Below are 19705 nucleotides of genomic sequence, written 5' to 3' on the forward strand. Positions count from 1 at the left end.
GGCCAGTCAGCTAGCGAGAATTTCCTTATGTTATCGGGCGACTACGTACATCTTAAGTTAATTTTGAGAATAAGTGTTTACAAAAGAATTCGATTTATATGAATCAACAACAGATTGTCTACTATCTATTTTTAATGCATTTTTACCTAATTCAAATACAAATCCCACAGTAATAATACCAGTAAATATAAGCATAATTATTAATCCGTATATACCATTATCGTATTCACTAACACCAAATGGATATATAACTAAAATCTCTAAGTCTAACAGTAAATAAACCAAAGCAAAAATAAAAAATTTTATACCAAATTGAGTTCTATTTTGACCTAGGAAACTATGAAACCCACATTCAAATATACTATATTTTTCTTGATAAGGGTTATGTGGTGCTAAAACAAAATTAAGAACTAAAAAAAGGAAAGTTAATATAAGTACAAATACAAAAAAAAATGTCATACTACTCATTAATAATTAAATAAAATTTGTACCAATATGGTACCCATGCTTAATCATTCATTATTTATAAATATAAATAATAATATTACTAAAGTAATAACAGAAATAATAAAAGCCATAGGACTAGCTATAACTATATTATTATGTTTAAATTCTAAAGATTTAATAAAATTATTATATTTATCGTAAATATTACCGTGTAAAGTTAAATTTTCTAATAGAGGATTAACTTTATATTGTGGTGTATAAAAAAAAATTTCTTTAACAATAGTTAAATAATATACTCCACCTACAACACTAGTTAAAATAGCAATTAAAGTTATAAATATATATCCTTTATCTAAAGCTGCACTTAAAACCATTTGTTTTCCAAAAAATCCTACCATAGGTGGTATACCCATAAAAGAAAATATTGTAATAGCAAAACTTAAGGCTAATAAAGGGTTAATATAAAAATATCCTCTTAATTGATTAACTAATTGTACAGGAGAATTATTTTTATCTAAAAGTTCTTCATGTTCTTTATTATTAGTTACATAACGATAGAAAGAAAATCCTATAGCTATTAATATAATAAAGGCATTTAAATTACTTATAGTATATTGTGTTAAATAAAATATAAAAGCTTGAGTAGATTCTATACTTGATATACCTAAAGCTAATAACATATAACCAACGTGGGATATAGTACTATAAGCAAATAATCTTTTGATTCTAAATTGAGTTAAACCTACAACTGTTCCTATAATTAATGAGAATAGTGAACTTATAATTAAACCAAAAGTTCAATTTACATCTTGTCCTCCTCCAGAAGAATAAAAGTTATTACTTGTGTAATAAACTAATTCTAGTAAGAATATTAATATAGATATTTTAGCTACTAAAGCTACAAATGTTGTAACTATAGTAGGAATAGCGTCATAAACATCCGGAGATCAGAAATGGAAAGGAGCTGCACTAATTTTAAATAGGAACCCTATACTAAAAACTAATAAAGCAAAATTTATATAATAAGGTTGATATCAGTAAGTCATATCACTAAAGTCACTTATACTGTTAATCACGTATAAACCGTCTAAATTTGTAGTACCGGAATTTGCGTATAATAAAGCTGTCCCTAATAATATAAAACATGAACTTAATCCACCTAATAAGAAATAGATTAGACCTCCAGTAGTAGATAATTCAGAATTTCTATATATTGTACTTAATATATATAAACCATAACTTTGTAATTCTATTGAAAGGAATATAGATACTAAGTCATTTGTTGATATTAAGAAAACTGCACCTGCAATAATAAATAATAATATTAAAGGGTATTCTATTATTTTTAAGTGTTCTCCCATTTTGTTAATAATTTTTGTTCTATAATAAATAAATTTATTAAATAATAATTGATTTAAAGAAGAGTATTCTGGAACTCAAACTTTTCTAGGATGAAAACTTGTTAACTGTATAATTAATATACTAACAAAATATATAAATATATGGAAAATTTGAGTAATATTAGTTATATGAAGTAAACCTCCATGTAACCCTATACCATTACTTACTAAAGATAAGCTCATTGTATCTTGTAAAATACAATAAACTAAAGCTAAAATTGCGACTCTGTTAAAAAGTATTGAAATATCTCGTCTAATTGTGACGGCATTAGAAAGCAAAAGAAATAGTATTGAAGTTATTATCATGTAAAATTTTTATAATCAGAAGAGAAAATCGAATTCTCATTTTTAATTAAGACGAAGTCGCACGACTTCGTACTTCGTAGGTATACTTCTGATCCCGGCAGCGTAGCCTGCCGGGAATTAAGCAGAGTAACCCTAATTAACGTTTTAACCTGTTAAACTATCCTGATAAAGTTGAGAATTTTTTTTAATTCCTAAGTAGGATCTTATTCGGCTGCTCGCCGATGGCTCCAGCCTGCTGCCGGCCTGCTCGCTACTATAGTAGAAAAGAAATAAAATAGTATACAGTAACCTCCTGACTTATGGCTAGCCTTCATTCGATCTTTATAACCAGGAGGGAAAATCGAATTCCCATTTTTAATGCATGAAATTAAAGTTTTAACCAATTAAACTATCCGGGTTACTCTGCTTATCACCTCTTAGGGTGTGGGTGAATACCCTGGTTCGAACAGGGAACATACTGTACCACAAACAGTCGATCTACCAATTGAGCTATATCCACCTTATGTTGGAGTGATTCGAACACTCAATTGTAAATACCAAAAATTTATGACTTACCCATTAGTCTACAACATAACCTGATAAGGTGAATCCGACTTGAACGGATACAGATACAAATATATCAAACAGGCCTAAACTGTTCATGTCTACCAATTCCATCATCACCCTTTTTATGCTCGAGATAAGACTTGAACTTATAACCAAAATAGCTTCAATATTTTGCTCTACCAATTGAGCTTCACGAGCTTAAGTCTAAAAAGTGGAGACATCAGGAATCGAACCTGAAATGTTGATATGCAAAATCAAAGTCTTACCAATTAAACTATATCCCCTTTATTATCCGAAAAACGACTTGAACGTTTACGAAATTTCATCAGTATTGTTTAAGAATACCCTGTCTACCTATTCCAGCACTCGGATTTAAAGCTTACTACAAAGCCGTATTAGCAGCAAATAAGGCTAAAGTGAGTTGAACACTTATAATTACTGTCATGAGCAGTACACTTTACCAATTAAGCTATAGCCTCTATTATGCGGGCAAAGGATTCGCACCAATATAATTTGATCATGAGTCAAATATGTTACTATTACATCAACCCGCTGACTAGACTAGGCGGGGTTTGAACCCGCGTATGTAGCATTGAAAGAGCTATGTCTTTACCACTTGACTACTAATCCTATTCTTTAAGCCCAGTGCAAGTATCGCGCTTGCGTCTATTGATTACAAAACAATTGCATTACTTTTATGCTAACCAGGCTGGCTTTCATTTATATGATAGGCTTTATTAGCCCCTTTTGTTATAGTACCTCACGTATTATCGCGACGGCTGGCACGTGATTCATTGGTCAACACTAAGAGCGCAAGCTCGTCGCTGGTAGTGAATTGTGCCACCTCGACAAAAATCGCCGTACGGAGCCGGCTACTTTGTAGTACTAAGGTAAAAAAAATGTAAGATATATTAATAAATAGTTACTTTAAAATTAGTACTTTGTATCTTAAGATCTCTAGATCATTACAAACAAAGCCTATTGCAATAATATTAATATTATGCCGTAATAGTATATTACGTGAATTAGAAATATCTTAAGGTAAGCTTCGTGCCTATATGCTTTCAGCACTTATCTTTAACTAACTTAGCTTTCCTGCCGTGCCTATAATATATATTTACTTTAGTGTAAGTAACATCCCTTATAAAAATCATAAATTTTTAGAATAAATTAATATTGGGCTTATAAACAACAGGTAAACCAGAGGTTAACAATTAATATAACCTAACCTTTTGGGTTAAGTTTTTCCTGTTCCTTTCGTACAAAGGTTAATCCTTATTTTATTCAAATTCCCTCTAGAAGATAGAAACCATACTGTCTCACGACGTATTTAACCCAGCTCATGTAACTTTTTAATCGACGAACAGTCGTACCCTACATAGTTTCTGCATCCATGAGGATAAGTTAAGCCGACATCGAGGTGCCAAACCGCGCACTCATTTTGTACACTCTTGCGCAAATTAGCCTGTTCTACATGTTATCATAATAAATTTTATTTCCATTTTTCACAAAATGGTTCAGACTATGTCTTCATTTTTATTAGAGCGACTTATAGCACGCGCTCCCAACCATAACTTATTTAGTCTACGTAATCGCTACGAAATATGCTTATTTACCACTTACTCAACCTTTTACTGCGAAAGATCCTACACGACGTTTTGATGCAGATAATGAATACATTACATTTGGTTTATAATAACCTCTGTATGTTACTGTAGATAATTTTTTAAAAGAAGAATCTATATTTCTTAATCCTCCTTTTCATTTAAATTTAAATACAGATCTATCTGCTCTATTACGTCTTGTTAATCTTCCTTTAACTTCTAATCTTACACCTCCTAAATTTTTATATTTAATAGAATTAAATATTATATTAGAAATATTGCTATAGTATCTACTATGCTGTGAGTCGTTAACTGAAGTTTGTGCTGCTATAGTATTATAAGATTTGGCTTCCAATAATGAATTATAAGAACCTGAATTTATTAATTTAGAGTCCTTTAATATAGAAACTAAACTTAAATTAGGATAAGCATTTTGTAATAAAGAGAAATCTTTAGATTTAACCATAATAGCTTTTTCCTGAATTCTATTAACTTGAGGTAATTTGGCTACTTTTAATAAACTATCCATTACTCTTATAACCTGAGATTTAGGTTTTCTTAATTTTAAAGTTAAAGCTTGAGTAAAAATTTCAGGGTTAAAAGCCAAAGATTTCAAATTTATTATATTAAATTCGATATTTTTATTAAAAATTTTAGATAAAATACTACTTAATTTATGTAAGTAAATATTTTCAAATTTCAATTTATTTAAATAATAATTTAATTCGTATTTTCTTAATAAATCCAATTTATCCGAATATGATTCTTTAAATTGGATGCTTAAATATAATCTTAAATATAAATTAAAACATTCTAAAGACTCTGTTAAAAATTTATATTTAGAAAAAAGAATTTGTTTTTGATCTTCGTTTTTAGAACCTAAGGCTACTAAAGTAATATTATTTGTATTAGCTTGTAACTCCTGGGCTCCTGAAGAGTTAGCACCATGAATTATGTTTTTTAATTCATCTTTAAATAAAGTTAAGAATTCATCTTCACAATCATTTAAATGTTTAAAATATTCTTGATATACATTATTCTTCTCTGCATTAATAGTGTATAAAGTTACTATAGCTTTAGAATTTGTATGTTTTGTTTCCATTTTACTTACATAGATTTTTTTTAATAATAAACTTCTTGTTTTAGGAGATATCAATCTTGATCCTTGAAATTTATTATCAAAATATAAATTAAAATAACTTTGTATTACTTTATTCGCATTTATATTATCTATAGGTAAGTTTTGCATATTTTTTTTATAATATGAATAGATTGTATTTTTTCATTCTTTAGACACAGGAGGTAAGTATTTTACTCTACCTAAATCATTTAATTGAAGATTAAACGGTGTTAATTTAAACTTATTGTTTAAATTAGAACGAAAAATTTTAGCATTTGTATTTAGAGCTTTCGTTTTCATAAAATGAAATTTTCTTTCTTTTTATCTTTTTTTTATAAGTGTATGGTAATAAAAATGTTGGGTGTTAAAAAGGATTATTGTTAGCATAACTCACCTTATAGTCGTTGAACGATTTTATCTTATATAATTATGCCAAGATAAATTTCGCTTCAAATCTACTTATATAAGTAATTCTTGAAATTAACCCAATATATTCTCAATAATTTTAACTTTTCTCTCTTTCGCCTCCGGCCTTACGGCCCTGGGGCTAGGTCGAGGGTTTAAAAATATTGAAGGACAAACATCCCTAGCGTAGCTTTTCCAATAATCCAAGATCTTTCCTTTTTGCATCTTGTGATCCTATGCCCTGCTTACGCAACTGTAAGATTTGTTGTTAATCAAACAGTATGGCACGAATTAGCCGTTGAGCTTTTCAAGTATTTATCATTATTATTAAGAGCGGGGGGGGGTTCCCGACCAGTCACCTAATAACTCCAAAAACATTAGAATAGCGACGACGTCGCTATTCATAATATTTTTTTCTATACCGCTACTTTCACCATAGTGAAAATCGTACCTTAGATCCATCCGTATCTACAACAAGGGTAGATAAAGTGAATTTCATAAGATTAAATATAGTAAAACTACATAAAACCACAAACAACGTTATAAATTTTATAACAAATAAATTTTAGACACTCCCTTTTACTCTTTAAGGGGTCTGTGCCCCACATAAACTGTCTCCTAACAATATATTCCTTACCTAAGGCTACTTATATGTCAGACTAGGTTAATCTTTTCTTTCACTCCCGCCTAAATGACGAAGTCGCCATTCCAGCCAGGTGAATTTCCAAAATTAATTCTGAAGTATGACGTGAAAATAAAGGATTTTCATTTTTATTGAATCAATGTACCTTATAATCTGAAAATTAATTCATCATACCCTATAATTAGTAACAGTAAAGCTGCATAGGGTCTTCTCGTCTAACTAGAGGTAAACTGTATCTGCACAGTTATTCCAATTTCACTGAGTCAATCATAGAGACAGCTGTTGTATCGTTACATCATTCATGCAAGACCGCATTTAACGGCCAAGGCATTTCGCTACCTTAGGACCCTCACGTTAAGGCCGCCATTAACCGGGGGTTCCTTCAACACCAAATTTATTGATCAATTTAGTTATATTCGTTAACCAGCCGGCATCGGGCAGACATCACACTCAATACTTCGATTTTTAATCTTTTAGCAAAGTGCTGTGTTTTAATTAAACAGTCGTACAACACTATTTTATGCTTCTTCCTTTTTACCCGATATTAATCAGGACTAATGAGCTCTCCTTATCCCGAAGTTACGGTAGTTAGTTTGCCGAGTTCCTTTATGATTGTTAGCTCATTTACGCCTTCGTATTCTCTACTAGCTTACTTGTTTTAGTTTCTAGGTACGGTTATTTTTTCATCTTCTCTTTCTATACTCATCTCTTTAGTTTATTGTATATACTTAACAAAATATATTACTATTTTTTCCAGCACACTTATCACTTGTAAGTGTTGTCATTTAGTAAAAAAGATTTTCTCATCGTTTAAACCTTTAGATTTATAACTTAGAGGCCGTTACTTTAAGGGGCATATTTTTCCATCCATAAGCTTTAGGCGGAGGATTTAGTACTTACTAAAATACCTAGTAACTCGAAGTAATCATCATAAAGAAGATTACTACTCTTTAAAGAAAGAGGCGACCCCTCCCAGAGGGAGGGAATCCCTATTTACCATAGTTATGATACGTAGAGATTTTACTAGGCTTTTTCGGTAAAATGTCCTTCTTATTCGTTACTCATGTCACCATTCTCACTTGAATTGTTTGTTATATATTTCTTCACAGAAGAAATATCCTAATTTAATTCAACGTTCTGCTACCCCACTAAATTACAATAATATATATATATAGTAAAATATGGACAAGGTGTCGGTATATTGTTTAGATCCGTTAAATTTTCGATGCTTTTAAAACTTAACAAGCGCTCTGTTACGAGGTCTTCAAAATTTGGCTGCTTCTAAGCCCATCTCCTTGTCGACTTTAATAATAACCTTCTTAATTTCACTTAACTAATAATTTTGGAACCTTAACTCTTGTTCTGGGCTGTTTCCCTTTTGACATACAACCTTATCATTCTATGTCTGATAATTCAAGATCCATCTTTGCCATTCCGAGTCTACATACTCACCGATAAAATCTTCACGATCCCCCGATATATACAAATCAACATGTTGTTTTAGTTCGTGGCCGAACTAAAATTAGAACATCTTGTCTGAGATTAAATTCTGTACCTGCTAAGATGTTACTCAAATTGCCTACTGTTATAGGTTTCGCAGAAAACCAGCTATCCTAGTCAGTGTTGTCTTTCACTACCTACCATAATTCTTCGGATATCTTTACAACGATAACCCGTTCGGACTTTTATAATCCTGATTATGGTAAAATCACCAGGCTTCGGGTCTAACTTTAGACACTCTTCGTTATTTTAACGATTGGTTTACCTACGCTTTCACTCGCATCTAATGTTAACTTGGTGACCCATTATGCAAAAGGTACGTTCTCACTTTGGCTCGAACTGCTTATAAAACTACTAATTCTAATCATTATCTCACGATACTATTCACTATCGCTTATGTATTATATTTAGCCTTTGAGGAAGGTTCCCCGGGCCCTTTCCCTTACAGGGATCAGACAATAAATTCAAACAGTTTCTAAACCATTTTACTTATTATTAAATAGGCTCCTCTACTTTCACTCACGCTACTTATAGAATCTCTTTTGATTTCTTTTCCTGAAGTTACTAAGATATTTCAATTCACTTCGTTTATTAAAAAACTTCTCTTAGGGTTTATATTTAAAATAAGTTTTTAGGGCGAAAACCACTAAATTCCTAATTTGAGTAAATAAATCATACCCTTTAATACATAGCCAGATTTCCATAATAGTTTCTTTGTATACTTGTATATTTATATATAAATATATGTTCTATATCCATTACATTTCTATTGATTCCAATTTCAGATTATTGCGGTTCGAACGCAACTATTCTCCTTCCCAAAAGGAGCGCCTAACCAACCCGGCCCTAATCTGTAAAAGGTAAATTTTTGCTTTTAGGCTGCAGCAAACTAGCTTCGCAGCAAAAAACAGAGAATATGGGATTCGAACCCATGATGGGGCAATCCCATACCGGTACTCAAGGCCGACACTTTAAACCACTCAGTCAATTCTCTTTTTAGGGCAAATTACATTACTATCTTGCTCACTTTTTAATTCTTCCAAGAATCGAACTTGAATTTCATTCTTATCAAAAATGCACTTTACCGTTAAGTTAAAGAATTTAGAAGATTTTAAAAATACAAGAGTACTCAGACTCGAACTAAGAATTCGGAGGTTGAAGCTCCTTGTTTTGCCATTAAACTATACTCTTTTTTTTAAGGAATAAGTGACTCGAACACTTAACCTGCCGTGTGTAAAACGGTTGCTCTACCATTGAGCTAATCCCTTTTTTTTTTTGGTTTTATTGTAATAACTATTGCACCTATCATAGCTAACAATAGAATAAAACTGGCTAGTATTAATCACATACTGTGACTTGTATATAGTATATTACCTATACTAGATATATGGCTTGTTTCTATTAAATTTCCATCTCAACTACTACTTGTAGCAAAAAATAGATCAGAACTTTCTCCTCCTAAATTTGAGATTGTAGTATTATTAAATAATTTTTCTCCGGGAGCATTGAATGATGTGTGGTATAATACATTATTTAATGAATTATTTGAATTATTTAAAATAGCTAAATCATATGGTAAGAATTGGAAAACTAAATAATTAAAAAATATTGTTATAAATAAAGCTAAAGGTATACTATTTTTAGTATTACTTTGTAATTCACTAACTCTAATATTAATTAGCATTAAAATGAATAAAAATAGTATAGATACAGCTCCTATATAAACAATTAAGTAAGATAAACCTATAAAATTTAAACCTAATAATATTAAATAAGAAGATACACTCCCAAATAATCCTATTAAAAATAGAACAGAGACTATCGGATTTTTACTTACAATTGTTAAAATGGCACATAATATTGCAAATATAGAAACAATATCTAAAGCTCCTGTTTTAAACCCACTAGTATATATTTCATCTACGATAAACAAATTTGACATATTGCTCGGATAAATTTTACCCCTTATGGGGGAAGTGATAAAACAGAGGTAAATCTTACAGATTTGGCCTGCTACGGAAGAGAGACGAATCGAACGCCCAGGTGTTTTCACACAATATTTAGTAGATATCTTGTTCTGCCAGTAACGACTCTTCCTTTTTCGGAAAAGAGACGAATCGAACGCCTAAGTGTTTTCACACAATATTGAGCAAATATCCTACCCTACCAATGGCAAACTTTTCCTTTAGGTTTAAAACCTGATATTAATCTAGTTAATTACTTATTGTCAGAATAAGGTAAATAACGATTTTTACTCAAACCATTAAATAGATTTAAGGTTGATAGATATTTATAGTTAAAATTAGATAAGGCCATCATATAACAAGACAATCTAAGTTCTAGAGGGCTTATTATGTGAGCTTTTTGACTTCCGCCTCTACCAATACTAACGTTATAACCTTCTATGTTAATTAAAATGTTCTTAACGTCTTTATAGTTACCATTCCTCAGTATATATAAAGAATTTTTATTGTATCCAATAAATCCATTAGGATCTTTTAACATAGATTTAAATCTTTCTACACTCATTTCTACGTAGTTAACTTTAGCCGGAGTTTCGACTTCAGTATAGAAAGATTCACTACTCATCGCAACATTAATAGAAAATATATGTAATCCATCTATATTCATAAAACTTAACATTTTAGATAGCTCATTTAAGTTAATACTAAGATTTTCTCTTAGTATTAATATTTTCCCTACCATTCTTGTTGTATTGTTTATAGAAGGACTTCCATTTATAGTTAAAACAAATAAAATGTCGTTTGGATTAAAACTTATATTAACATGATTGTTCATGCTTCGGTTTGTTTAAATCCTCTCTGTTATTATTTAAGTTGTTTTTTATCATAGTTTTAATTTTTATTTAAAAAGAGACTTTATCTCTGAGCTTAATCTATAAAATACCCTCCAGTTTAGGGCAGAGAAACTAGGTTTCGACCCTAGAGCATAATACATATACACGACCATAAGCGATAGCTTACTGGTGCGGATAATATCATGTGTTACCTATTACACCATTTCTCTGTGTCATATAGATCACTAATGATTCCATCTCCTAAATTTCCAAAATTCAAGTTTAAACTTCCAAAGTTAGAACTTCATTTAATATATACTCAACATTAGCTATATGGAATTCATCCCTAGCTCTGTAGTAACGAATTAATTTAGGTACTATATTAATTTCTAAAGAATCTTCAAAATTACTTCCAGGGTTTATTTCATTTAAATTTACTACATTATCTTTTACAAAATAGGAAGGAACATGTAGAGTTTTATTTGTGAATAGGTTGAAAAAATTACTAATAATATTATCAGTAGTGTCTGTTAAAATATCTTCAGTAACAACTATATCGTTAGCACAATCTTTGTAGTCCATATAATTATTTATAAGTTCAACTAAATGAGTTATATAAGGTAAATCATATAAATAAAAAAAGATTAAAAATACACATGGAATAGCTAAAATGTAGACTATTTTATAATTAAGAATAAAATTAAAGATTCTTCATAGTGTAGCAAAGAAATTATTAAGTTCTGCGAATAAGTATATAAGTATTAAGAAATAATTTAAAAAGTTTTTCATAGTTTTTTTTTCTATAATAAAAAGAGTCTAATGCCTCTACATTTTTTTTAATTTACCGTTTTTTATATAAAGACCTTGTTTGTGTAAAGCTTTTAACTCAGCTCTACTATAATAACCCTGCCCTTTAACATAATTTTCTCCGAAAGTCATCTCCCTAATCTTTTGATTAGTTTCAATTTTATGTGAATGGGTGGTTTTCATTTTAGATAAATCTCTTTGAGCTCTATCGTAATTATTGTCGTAGTGTTTATTAATAGATTTACCTATATTTTTACACCTGTCTTTAATTACGGTACTAAGCCCCTTATGTTCCTCATACTTAGGGTAATTTTTTCCTTCATTATTACCTCCAGTATGATAGCCATTAATCTCTATTTCAGATCTAGTAGGCTCTATTATACCTACAGTGTAAGATCTATCATCTGAATGTATAGTTCCAAGTAGAGGTGAGTTTAAAGGGTAATGTGATGGATTAGGGATTCGCGGGGAATTTGTGTAGTTTAAATTAGCTTGTGTATTTTCTAATTCAACTCTATAACCTTGAGAAGTAGATATATAATTAGGATTATAAGCTTGATATCTAGGTTCTAAGGGTACACTTGACAATTCATGAATAGATCTACCATCTATTTCAGCTCTTCACCCTTGGCTAGTTTGTACATAATTAGGATCATAAGCTCTATAGACGGGTCTTCCATTATATTGAGAACTTTCACCTGGACCGTCGTAACACAGATATTCTACATTATTATAGCTATAGAAAGTGTACGCTAAATAAATAAATATATAAAATAAAATTCTATTTTCTAAAATTAGGATGTAACAAAAATAAATATAATTTAATACCATCTCTTTTTTTATTAAATAAAAAAGAAGCAGTTCTTCTAAAAAAAGGAATCTTTTAAATTTTTTGTATTATTCCATCGACTACTTTATAACCATTTTTTTCTAAACTTCTAATTTCAGCTCTTGTGAAATTAGTTCCTTTATTTAGATTTTCACAATGAACTCTATCCATTTTATACTGATAATTATTTTTAATATAAGTAAAGGGATGGGAGTTAAAGTCTTGAAATTCTGATTTAAATGCGGATTTGAAGTTATAATTTTCATTTCAAGAGCTTTTAAACTCTTGATATGGCTTATAATTTCGAGAGTTTTTAATAAACATACGCCAATATAATCAACTTTTTATTTTGGAGCTTCTGTTTAAAGGCGGAACCGCCATAGTAGTATTGGTATTATCTACCTGGTTTACAGTGTAATCATCTATAAGTTTATCGGTTTCCGGTAAACTGTCACACAATAAAGGTGAACCTAAATAAATATTGTATAAGTTATTAATAATTATAGTTAATAAATAAATATAAATACAATGTTTATACAAAAAACCTGAATTTCATAAATTGAACATCTTTTTATTATTGTAATTAAAAAGGAACTTGTTTCCTATATATTACATATAAATATAAATACATAATTACAATAACTGTTTTAGTAGTTATAATTAATTAATTTCATTTATATACATGTATATATTATTAACTTCTAATGTATTAAAATATGTCTCATATATTTGTCCTAAATAAATATTGGAATTTACATCGGTATATGGGTATAAAAAAGGTAAATGTATTTTATATAAACCATTTGCAAACTCTAAAGAAAAAACTTGACAATCTTGTGCGTCATCTCATCTTTCTTTAGAAAAATCGCATAAAAAATCTAACATACAAGATGCAAATTCTTCCGGAGATTCGTAATCGTTTAAATTTATATAAACACAACTATCATTAAACAAAATAAAGTCATTGTAATAAAATTTTTTCATATTATAATGTATATGTAAGTATAAAAAGGAGCATATTTATTCCTATACCCGAAAAACGATTTGAACGTTATTAAATTTACATTTAACCATACCTATGTTCGGATTCTTATATTTAATTTCTTGTTATTAAATGTTTTGTGGTTTCAAAAAACTGGTGTGTTCTTAAAGCCTGACCTAGCGTACTAGGGTGATAACCCAAAGATTTAGCAGCTTGTTTTATAGAAGAATAGACAATTATATCCCTTGTATATTTATTCTCAATTTTTAAAGAATAACCCAAAGAATTGGTTTTACCAAGTTTAGCCATTCTCATTAGGTTTTTAGTTGCAGCGCTATGCTTAAAACCTAAACTAGATCTAGCATATTTTAATATATTATACTCAGGCTTAAATAAATCAATATAATATTGTTCTTTATTAACAATATCTTGTTTATCACAATATTCTAAGATTTCTAGATAAAAATCTGAATATTCGTAATTTAAAAATGCATAGTATATTAAACTATTACCTGCCAATAATTTGTTTTGCATATACTTTGTAGAATAATAATTCTTAAGTCTATAACTTAAGTTAAAAGAGGCTCCTACATAACTTTTATTTGTTATTTTATTTATTCATCTGTAAACACCCGTTTTATTTTTATTATCTTTTAGTATAAGGACTTTATCTCGAAGTAAAAAATTGTAAGTTTTAACCGGTAGTACTTCTAAACGATTTTTAATCATATATTAACAATTATTGGTATAAAAAGAAGGCAATTAACTATTATTGTCTTCTAACAAGTGTACTATTAACTACGTCATAGCCTAATTCACGGTATCTCGATAACTGTGCTGCACTAATTCAACCTCTTCCTTCTATATATTGATGATTTCTAATCATTTCACGTATTGTTCTTTCCCGTTCATTTTCTACAAAAGTTCTAAATTGAGTATCAGATTCGAATCTGGTACTAAACTCTTCATAAGATAAACCAGGATAAGTTTGACGAGTTATCATTCAATCTGCTTGGTTAGGCAGATTAGAATTTAATGTTGTGTTTTGAGGGTTAGCGGGAGTAGTCGTATTATTTGAAGCCTGAGCTCACTCATTACTACCATCATCACATAGAATAGGTTCTGAAAAATACAACAAGTTGATACAATATAAAATAAATACAATAAAAGGGTAATATCTAGGTAAATTTATTAGTAAAAGATCAAAATAAAATCTTAACATCATATAATTATAAATTTTTAAAAAGAAACATTATTTTCTTAAATATAAAAGGGAACAATATATTCCCTGTACAAGGTTTATTGGATTCGAACCAATCAAAGTAATATACTTACTTTTCCTGCCCAACCTTTTTATCTATTTACTACTAATTCCAACATTATAATTTATTTAATTTTATTAGCTATTTTTGTACTCAGAAGTAAAAAAATAAAATTGATTATTATAGAGCTTACCTGACTTGATGTATTTATATAAAGTAGATGAAGAAATATCACATCCAACAACAGTTTGTTTAATACTACTAAATACTTTGACCAATTCAAAATTTGAATCATAAATTCAAACTTTTCTATCTCTAGGTTTTATTTCAAACTTATAAATAAAGTTATCAAAAGTTCTACCAGTTTGAAAAACTTTACTTATAGTTGTAGGATGTACCCCTAAAAATTTCGCTGCACATTTTAGAGTGGGAAAATCATTTATGAAATTATTATTTTTGCTGTATAATTTGACACTTATTCCTCCAGACCTTAAAGATAATTTGGATTTAGTTTCGAATGTAACAACCTTGGGGTTATTGAAAATTTTTTCATTAAAGTTTATACTTTTACCTCTGCGTGCCTTACTTAAATTAGTACTAAATAGAGTATCACGTTTTACTCCTAAAGGTGAATCCGCTATTTTACATATGTTTAAATTAGGCTTTATGCTATCTAAATAATATTGCTCCCTATTTAATAAAACAATTTTCTTTTGTTCAATATTATTTATATATGATAAATTGACATGTTCTAATATACCAAATTTAAAAGAATCTCAACCATATTTTAAAATATGGCTATAAAAAATAGGAGAACCGGAAGATTTGTTTTTTTGTCAATTTAAAACCCGACTTCTATGTGAACTTACCCGGCTTGCTAGTTGAACACTAGACCCTATATATATAAAAGTTTTATCTTTATTTGCACAATCTCTTTTATAAATATAAATAGCTGGTTCATAATCTAAAGTTTTATTAACATAACCTTTTTCATCAATATCGTATCATACCATATTTTTTAATAGTGTATTATTTTTCATTGTTTAATTTATAAATTAAAAAGAGGCGTTATCCTCTAAGTATTTTAAATGTATATCTAATAGGCATTTCACATAATATTTAGCAAATATCTTGCCCTACCTATGGCGACCTTTCCTACAAAGACTCTCTTTAAAATAATCGAACTAAGTCGGCATCGAACCGACATCCCTTTTCGTGACAGGAGAAGTCTTTACCAATTAAGCTATTAGTTCAAATATTTACGGTTAGTTGGAATCGAACCAACACACTCTGTTTGGAAGACAGCAATCCTACCATTAAATGATAACCGTTTATAATATAACCCATAGGATGTACTTTACTAATAATTCCAGTATATTTATAATATATTCTATACTTTACTAATAATTCCAGTATATTTACTATTTATAGTTTCTTAGCTATAAATATTAACCTTGTTTGTTTTCAATCTAATTTTAAAACATTTAAAATAACTTTTTAATTAGAAAGAAAATATAAAAGGTAGTTCTATATTGTTACTTCGCTCTTCATTTGATTAATAGCATAGATTAAGAACCTCAGTAATATATTGATACATATAAGAAAAGTCAAACTACATCAACGAAATGTCAATAAAGAATACCTCCCTCAAAACCTAAATGATGGTTATCAGTTAAATGATAAGCGTATATTCTTCATAATCCCACTCCTAAAAATAGTGTACCAATTATAACATGGAATCCATGAAAACCTGTTGCGAAGTAGAAACAAGTACCAAACGCTCCGTCACTTATAGTAAATGATGAAACTGAATACTCTACACCTTGGAAAGCTGTGAAAACTAAGGCTAATAATACAGTAGCAATAGCACCATATAAAGCTCCCCCTCTGTCTCCTTGGATTAAAGCATGATGGCTATAAGTAATTGTAGCCCCGCTAGATAATAATATTACAGTATTAAGTAGAGGTAATTCAAAAGGATTTATTGGATCTATACCCATAGGTGGTCATTGTGCTCCTAATTCAACTGTAGGTGTAAGTGAGCTATGGAAAAATGCTCAGAATATAGCTACAAAGAATAATCCTTCAGACACTATAAAAAGAATAACACCTAAATTTAGTCCTTTTTGCACTGCTAATGTGTGGTTTCCTAAAAATGTACCCTCAGTTATTATATCTCTAAATCATAAAGTCATAGAGCTAACTACTAAAAAAAGCCCTACATAAAATAACACATAAGCATTTAAAAAATTATGCATAGATAGTGCTGCATTTAGAGTTAATGTTAATAAACTTATACTAGTATAGATAGGTCAGGGTGAAGGTGATACCAAGTGAAACGGATGGTCTTGAAATTGACTTCTCGATAGATTTGTCATTTTGTATTTTATTTTGTAATTATCGAATTGCTCGGACTAGATAGGCTAAGTTAGGCATCCATTATCCCCAACGAAGCCCTTAAGGGGAATCGAACCTCTATCATAATATTAACAGTATTATGCTCTACCGTTGAGCTATAAAGGCTTTAGATGTTTAGGAGACAAGAGATTCGAACTCTTAAAGCAGAAAATTGCTATTGAGTTTACAGCTCAACCCTTCTTGCCAATAAAGGAACTCTCCTTCTTTATATAAGCTGACTATTTATTTTTCAATAAATAGGCTGCCAATGGGCAACACTTAATATAAAGAGTGAATTCAGTCTTAAATAATTATTGCTTTTGAAGGCAACATTTAAAATAAAGAATTCACTTTTAATAATTGGGCTGCGATAAGCAGCACCTAATATATTATATTTTTTAGGTTTATAAACCCCGTGCAACTTCCACTACACGAACCATATTTCGACTTAACACTAATCAGAGTCACGCATACGAAGAATTCCATTATAATATTTTAATCCGATTTATAAAAGAGATTATAACAAAATAGCAAACTTATTGCGTAAGCTCCTTTCAGCATGCGACGAGTGGTTAGTACCAATCCGAGATTTAATTCACCGTGACATGGTGATTCACGATTACTAGTAATTACTTATTCATATAGTCGAATTTCAGACTACAATCCTTGTATAATTTATATCCTCTTTTTTGAGATTAGCTAAAATTCGCATTTTCGCATCTCTTTGTTAAGGACTACGTGGCACGTCTATAGCCCACAACATAAGGGCCATGATGACTTGTCTTTTTCCTTTTTATCTTTTCCGCTATAAAGAAAGATTGCTTTATAAAACTTTATATAAATAAAGCAAAGGATTCCGTTAATTCCATGGAAGAACCACAGTTTCACAACATTAACTGAAAACAGCCGTGCAACTCCTGTATTTATTGCTAAATATTCAAGTTGTGGTAAGGTTTTTCGTGGATCATCGAATTAAATAACATACTTCACTACTGGTGTCAGAAACGGTCTAGTGATTTCAGTTCCTGCGTTGCCACATTACTCTTGAGGTGAAATGCTTTCATTTTCATTTATAGACTAATTCTGCTTAAACTACACTCACATCCTAAGAGTTGCCTTCTAGGATACGAGTTGCTATTTTAGCGACTAGTCCATGGCATTCATCATTGTCTGCAAAGACTACTAGGGTGTCAAATCCTGTTCGTGTTCTATGCCTTCGTCCTCCAACGTCAGTTATTACATAAAAGACAGCTTTCGCCTTTATCAGTCCCCTTGGTATCACAGAATATAATCTCTCCACCTCAAGTACGGTCTTCTCACATAAAACTCTAGTCAAGTACTCCTTTTAGTTAAGGTATTTTGACCGTCTGGGTACCCTTTAAACCTATTTAATATGAATAATGCTCGTCTCTTACGTATTACCGCGACTGCTGGCACGTAATTGGTCAAGACTAGTATACATATTATCATTATTAATACGTACTTAAAACTTTATTTTTGTATAAACAATTCTGTTTCGTTTCCCCAAATTGCCAGTTCAGCCGTTAGGCCATTGACCAAAATTCCCCACTGCTGTACTAATTTTGCATTGGGCTTTTTTCAGACCCAATGTGACCGATCAACCTTTCAGTTACGGTTACGAGATTTTAAAGCTAGTGAAGACATTACCTTTACTACTACCTCTCTCGACGATATTAATCTTCTTCCTAAAGCGGCTTTTGCCTTTATTATTATGTGGTATTTTATCCCTCACTTCAAGGTAGTGAAAATATCATATACTCACCTGTACACCACTTATTAATTAAATTATTCATTATATTAATCGTACGATTAGCATGTGTCAAGCATTTGGACAGCATTCATTCAGAGCCATCACCAAACTCATTTATATAATTTCATTGATGTATTTCACAATCTGCTTGATGTCAAATACATCACTAATAAATCCAAAGCAGTTTAGGATAAGAATACGCTCCATTCATACCTCATGTTAAGTAAAAACTATATTAATCGCGACGACTTAGTCGTCGCGCTTACCAAACATATGCTAATAAATATATTTTTTTTAGTACTTACCAAAACACGTGCACTAGCACACTCGCCCTTATCTTACACATTTATAAGCGGACTGTCGTGGGATGTACTTGAGGTATGCACTTGTTTATGAACAACTTTTAGGATTTTTATAAGTAGGGGTTGTCAAAAAACTACTACAATTTTAAACCTATTACATCATATTAAATTATATATAAAATATACTTGGTATTTAATTTCTAGGTTCCGCCTACTTGTAAATCTCCCCCCCCCGTTTTTACTGTACCCTAGAAATTAATATCCTATTTAATTTGATGCCAAGTACATCACATGCGAGATGAGACAAAAAACTTATAAATATAGGGTTAATTGTCCGCAAATAATAATTTATACTCTGGTGGCCTGCCAGACATTCTTTATTAACTCCTGAATAATCTACTCTTGCTAAAAACTATAAATTAGATATTTAAGAAATAGAAACTAACTATTTCATTAAAGACTAAAATACCTTTCACCTTGCCTTTAATCTAATACTTCATTAAAGCTATATTTTAGAATTTCTGGTTTAAATGAAATAGTTAAGCGAAAACTGTATTTTTTATTCATTTAAAAAAACTAGTTCCGCG

At 30.0% G+C, this 19705-nt stretch overlaps 5 protein-coding genes and 24 non-coding genes across 29 annotated transcripts; all 29 read right to left on the minus strand. All coding sequences in view use genetic code 4, as the record gives it.

Moving 5' to 3' along the window:
• Positions 1-57: 57 nt before the first annotated feature.
• Positions 58-468, minus strand: nad3 (NADH dehydrogenase subunit 3). The gene has a single exon. It carries the CDS (start codon positions 466-468, stop codon positions 58-60), a length of 411 nt encoding a protein of 136 aa, YP_009228738.1.
• On the minus strand, positions 468-2153 carry nad2 (NADH dehydrogenase subunit 2). Its single transcript has one exon. It carries the CDS (start codon positions 2151-2153, stop codon positions 468-470), a length of 1686 nt encoding a protein of 561 aa, YP_009228739.1.
• Positions 2154-2478: 325 nt separating this feature from the next.
• Positions 2479-2551, minus strand: trnM-CAT. The gene has a single exon. It is a non-coding gene; the product is annotated as a tRNA-Met (tRNA).
• A 21-nt stretch (positions 2552-2572) lies between these two features.
• trnH-GTG lies at positions 2573-2652 on the minus strand. The gene has a single exon. It is a non-coding gene; the product is annotated as a tRNA-His (tRNA).
• Position 2653: 1 nt separating this feature from the next.
• Positions 2654-2726, minus strand: trnQ-TTG. The gene has a single exon. It is a non-coding gene; the product is annotated as a tRNA-Gln (tRNA).
• Positions 2727-2732: 6 nt separating this feature from the next.
• trnL-TAG lies at positions 2733-2819 on the minus strand. Its single transcript has one exon. It is a non-coding gene; the product is annotated as a tRNA-Leu (tRNA).
• Positions 2820-2824: 5 nt separating this feature from the next.
• Positions 2825-2897, minus strand: trnF-GAA. The gene has a single exon. It is a non-coding gene; the product is annotated as a tRNA-Phe (tRNA).
• A 14-nt stretch (positions 2898-2911) lies between these two features.
• trnA-TGC lies at positions 2912-2983 on the minus strand. The gene has a single exon. It is a non-coding gene; the product is annotated as a tRNA-Ala (tRNA).
• A 5-nt stretch (positions 2984-2988) lies between these two features.
• trnL-TAA lies at positions 2989-3071 on the minus strand. The gene has a single exon. It is a non-coding gene; the product is annotated as a tRNA-Leu (tRNA).
• A 34-nt stretch (positions 3072-3105) lies between these two features.
• trnM-CAT lies at positions 3106-3178 on the minus strand. Its single transcript has one exon. It is a non-coding gene; the product is annotated as a tRNA-Met (tRNA).
• Positions 3179-3183: 5 nt separating this feature from the next.
• Positions 3184-3252, minus strand: trnM-CAT. Its single transcript has one exon. It is a non-coding gene; the product is annotated as a tRNA-Met (tRNA).
• A 4-nt stretch (positions 3253-3256) lies between these two features.
• Positions 3257-3329, minus strand: trnE-TTC. Its single transcript has one exon. It is a non-coding gene; the product is annotated as a tRNA-Glu (tRNA).
• Positions 3330-3338: 9 nt separating this feature from the next.
• trnT-TGT lies at positions 3339-3409 on the minus strand. Its single transcript has one exon. It is a non-coding gene; the product is annotated as a tRNA-Thr (tRNA).
• Positions 3410-3645: 236 nt separating this feature from the next.
• On the minus strand, positions 3646-8579 carry AYB75_mgr02. Its single transcript has 2 exons — positions 5912-8579; positions 3646-4219 (listed from the first exon to the last, which is right to left on the minus strand). It is a non-coding gene; the product is annotated as a large subunit ribosomal RNA (ribosomal RNA).
• rps3 (ribosomal protein S3) lies at positions 4308-5723 on the minus strand. The gene has a single exon. The coding sequence runs from the start codon at positions 5721-5723 to the stop codon at positions 4308-4310; it is 1416 nt and encodes a 471-aa protein (YP_009228740.1).
• Positions 8580-8752: 173 nt separating the features above from the next.
• On the minus strand, positions 8753-8825 carry trnP-TGG. Its single transcript has one exon. It is a non-coding gene; the product is annotated as a tRNA-Pro (tRNA).
• Positions 8826-8879: 54 nt separating this feature from the next.
• Positions 8880-8965, minus strand: trnS-TGA. The gene has a single exon. It is a non-coding gene; the product is annotated as a tRNA-Ser (tRNA).
• A 37-nt stretch (positions 8966-9002) lies between these two features.
• Positions 9003-9073, minus strand: trnI-GAT. Its single transcript has one exon. It is a non-coding gene; the product is annotated as a tRNA-Ile (tRNA).
• An 18-nt stretch (positions 9074-9091) lies between these two features.
• On the minus strand, positions 9092-9162 carry trnW-TCA. Its single transcript has one exon. It is a non-coding gene; the product is annotated as a tRNA-Trp (tRNA).
• A 5-nt stretch (positions 9163-9167) lies between these two features.
• Positions 9168-9239, minus strand: trnV-TAC. The gene has a single exon. It is a non-coding gene; the product is annotated as a tRNA-Val (tRNA).
• Positions 9230-9913, minus strand: nad6 (NADH dehydrogenase subunit 6). The gene has a single exon. The coding sequence runs from the start codon at positions 9911-9913 to the stop codon at positions 9230-9232; it is 684 nt and encodes a 227-aa protein (YP_009228741.1).
• A 74-nt stretch (positions 9914-9987) lies between these two features.
• Positions 9988-10068, minus strand: trnS-GCT. Its single transcript has one exon. It is a non-coding gene; the product is annotated as a tRNA-Ser (tRNA).
• A 5-nt stretch (positions 10069-10073) lies between these two features.
• On the minus strand, positions 10074-10154 carry trnS-GCT. Its single transcript has one exon. It is a non-coding gene; the product is annotated as a tRNA-Ser (tRNA).
• A 5674-nt stretch (positions 10155-15828) lies between these two features.
• On the minus strand, positions 15829-15901 carry trnD-GTC. The gene has a single exon. It is a non-coding gene; the product is annotated as a tRNA-Asp (tRNA).
• Positions 15902-15908: 7 nt separating this feature from the next.
• trnG-TCC lies at positions 15909-15979 on the minus strand. Its single transcript has one exon. It is a non-coding gene; the product is annotated as a tRNA-Gly (tRNA).
• A 237-nt stretch (positions 15980-16216) lies between these two features.
• cox3 (cytochrome c oxidase subunit III) lies at positions 16217-17026 on the minus strand. The gene has a single exon. It carries the CDS (start codon positions 17024-17026, stop codon positions 16217-16219), a length of 810 nt encoding a protein of 269 aa, YP_009228742.1.
• Positions 17027-17100: 74 nt separating this feature from the next.
• On the minus strand, positions 17101-17171 carry trnN-GTT. The gene has a single exon. It is a non-coding gene; the product is annotated as a tRNA-Asn (tRNA).
• A 10-nt stretch (positions 17172-17181) lies between these two features.
• On the minus strand, positions 17182-17268 carry trnY-GTA. Its single transcript has one exon. It is a non-coding gene; the product is annotated as a tRNA-Tyr (tRNA).
• Positions 17269-17443: 175 nt separating this feature from the next.
• On the minus strand, positions 17444-18936 carry AYB75_mgr01. The gene has a single exon. It is a non-coding gene; the product is annotated as a small subunit ribosomal RNA (ribosomal RNA).
• Positions 18937-19705: the final 769 nt, after the last annotated feature.

Source organism: Colletotrichum lupini, mitochondrion (genome assembly GCF_023278565.1).
Source record: "Colletotrichum lupini strain CBS 119142 culture-collection CBS:119142 mitochondrion, complete genome".
Taxonomy (NCBI): Eukaryota; Fungi; Ascomycota; class Sordariomycetes; order Glomerellales; family Glomerellaceae; genus Colletotrichum; species Colletotrichum lupini.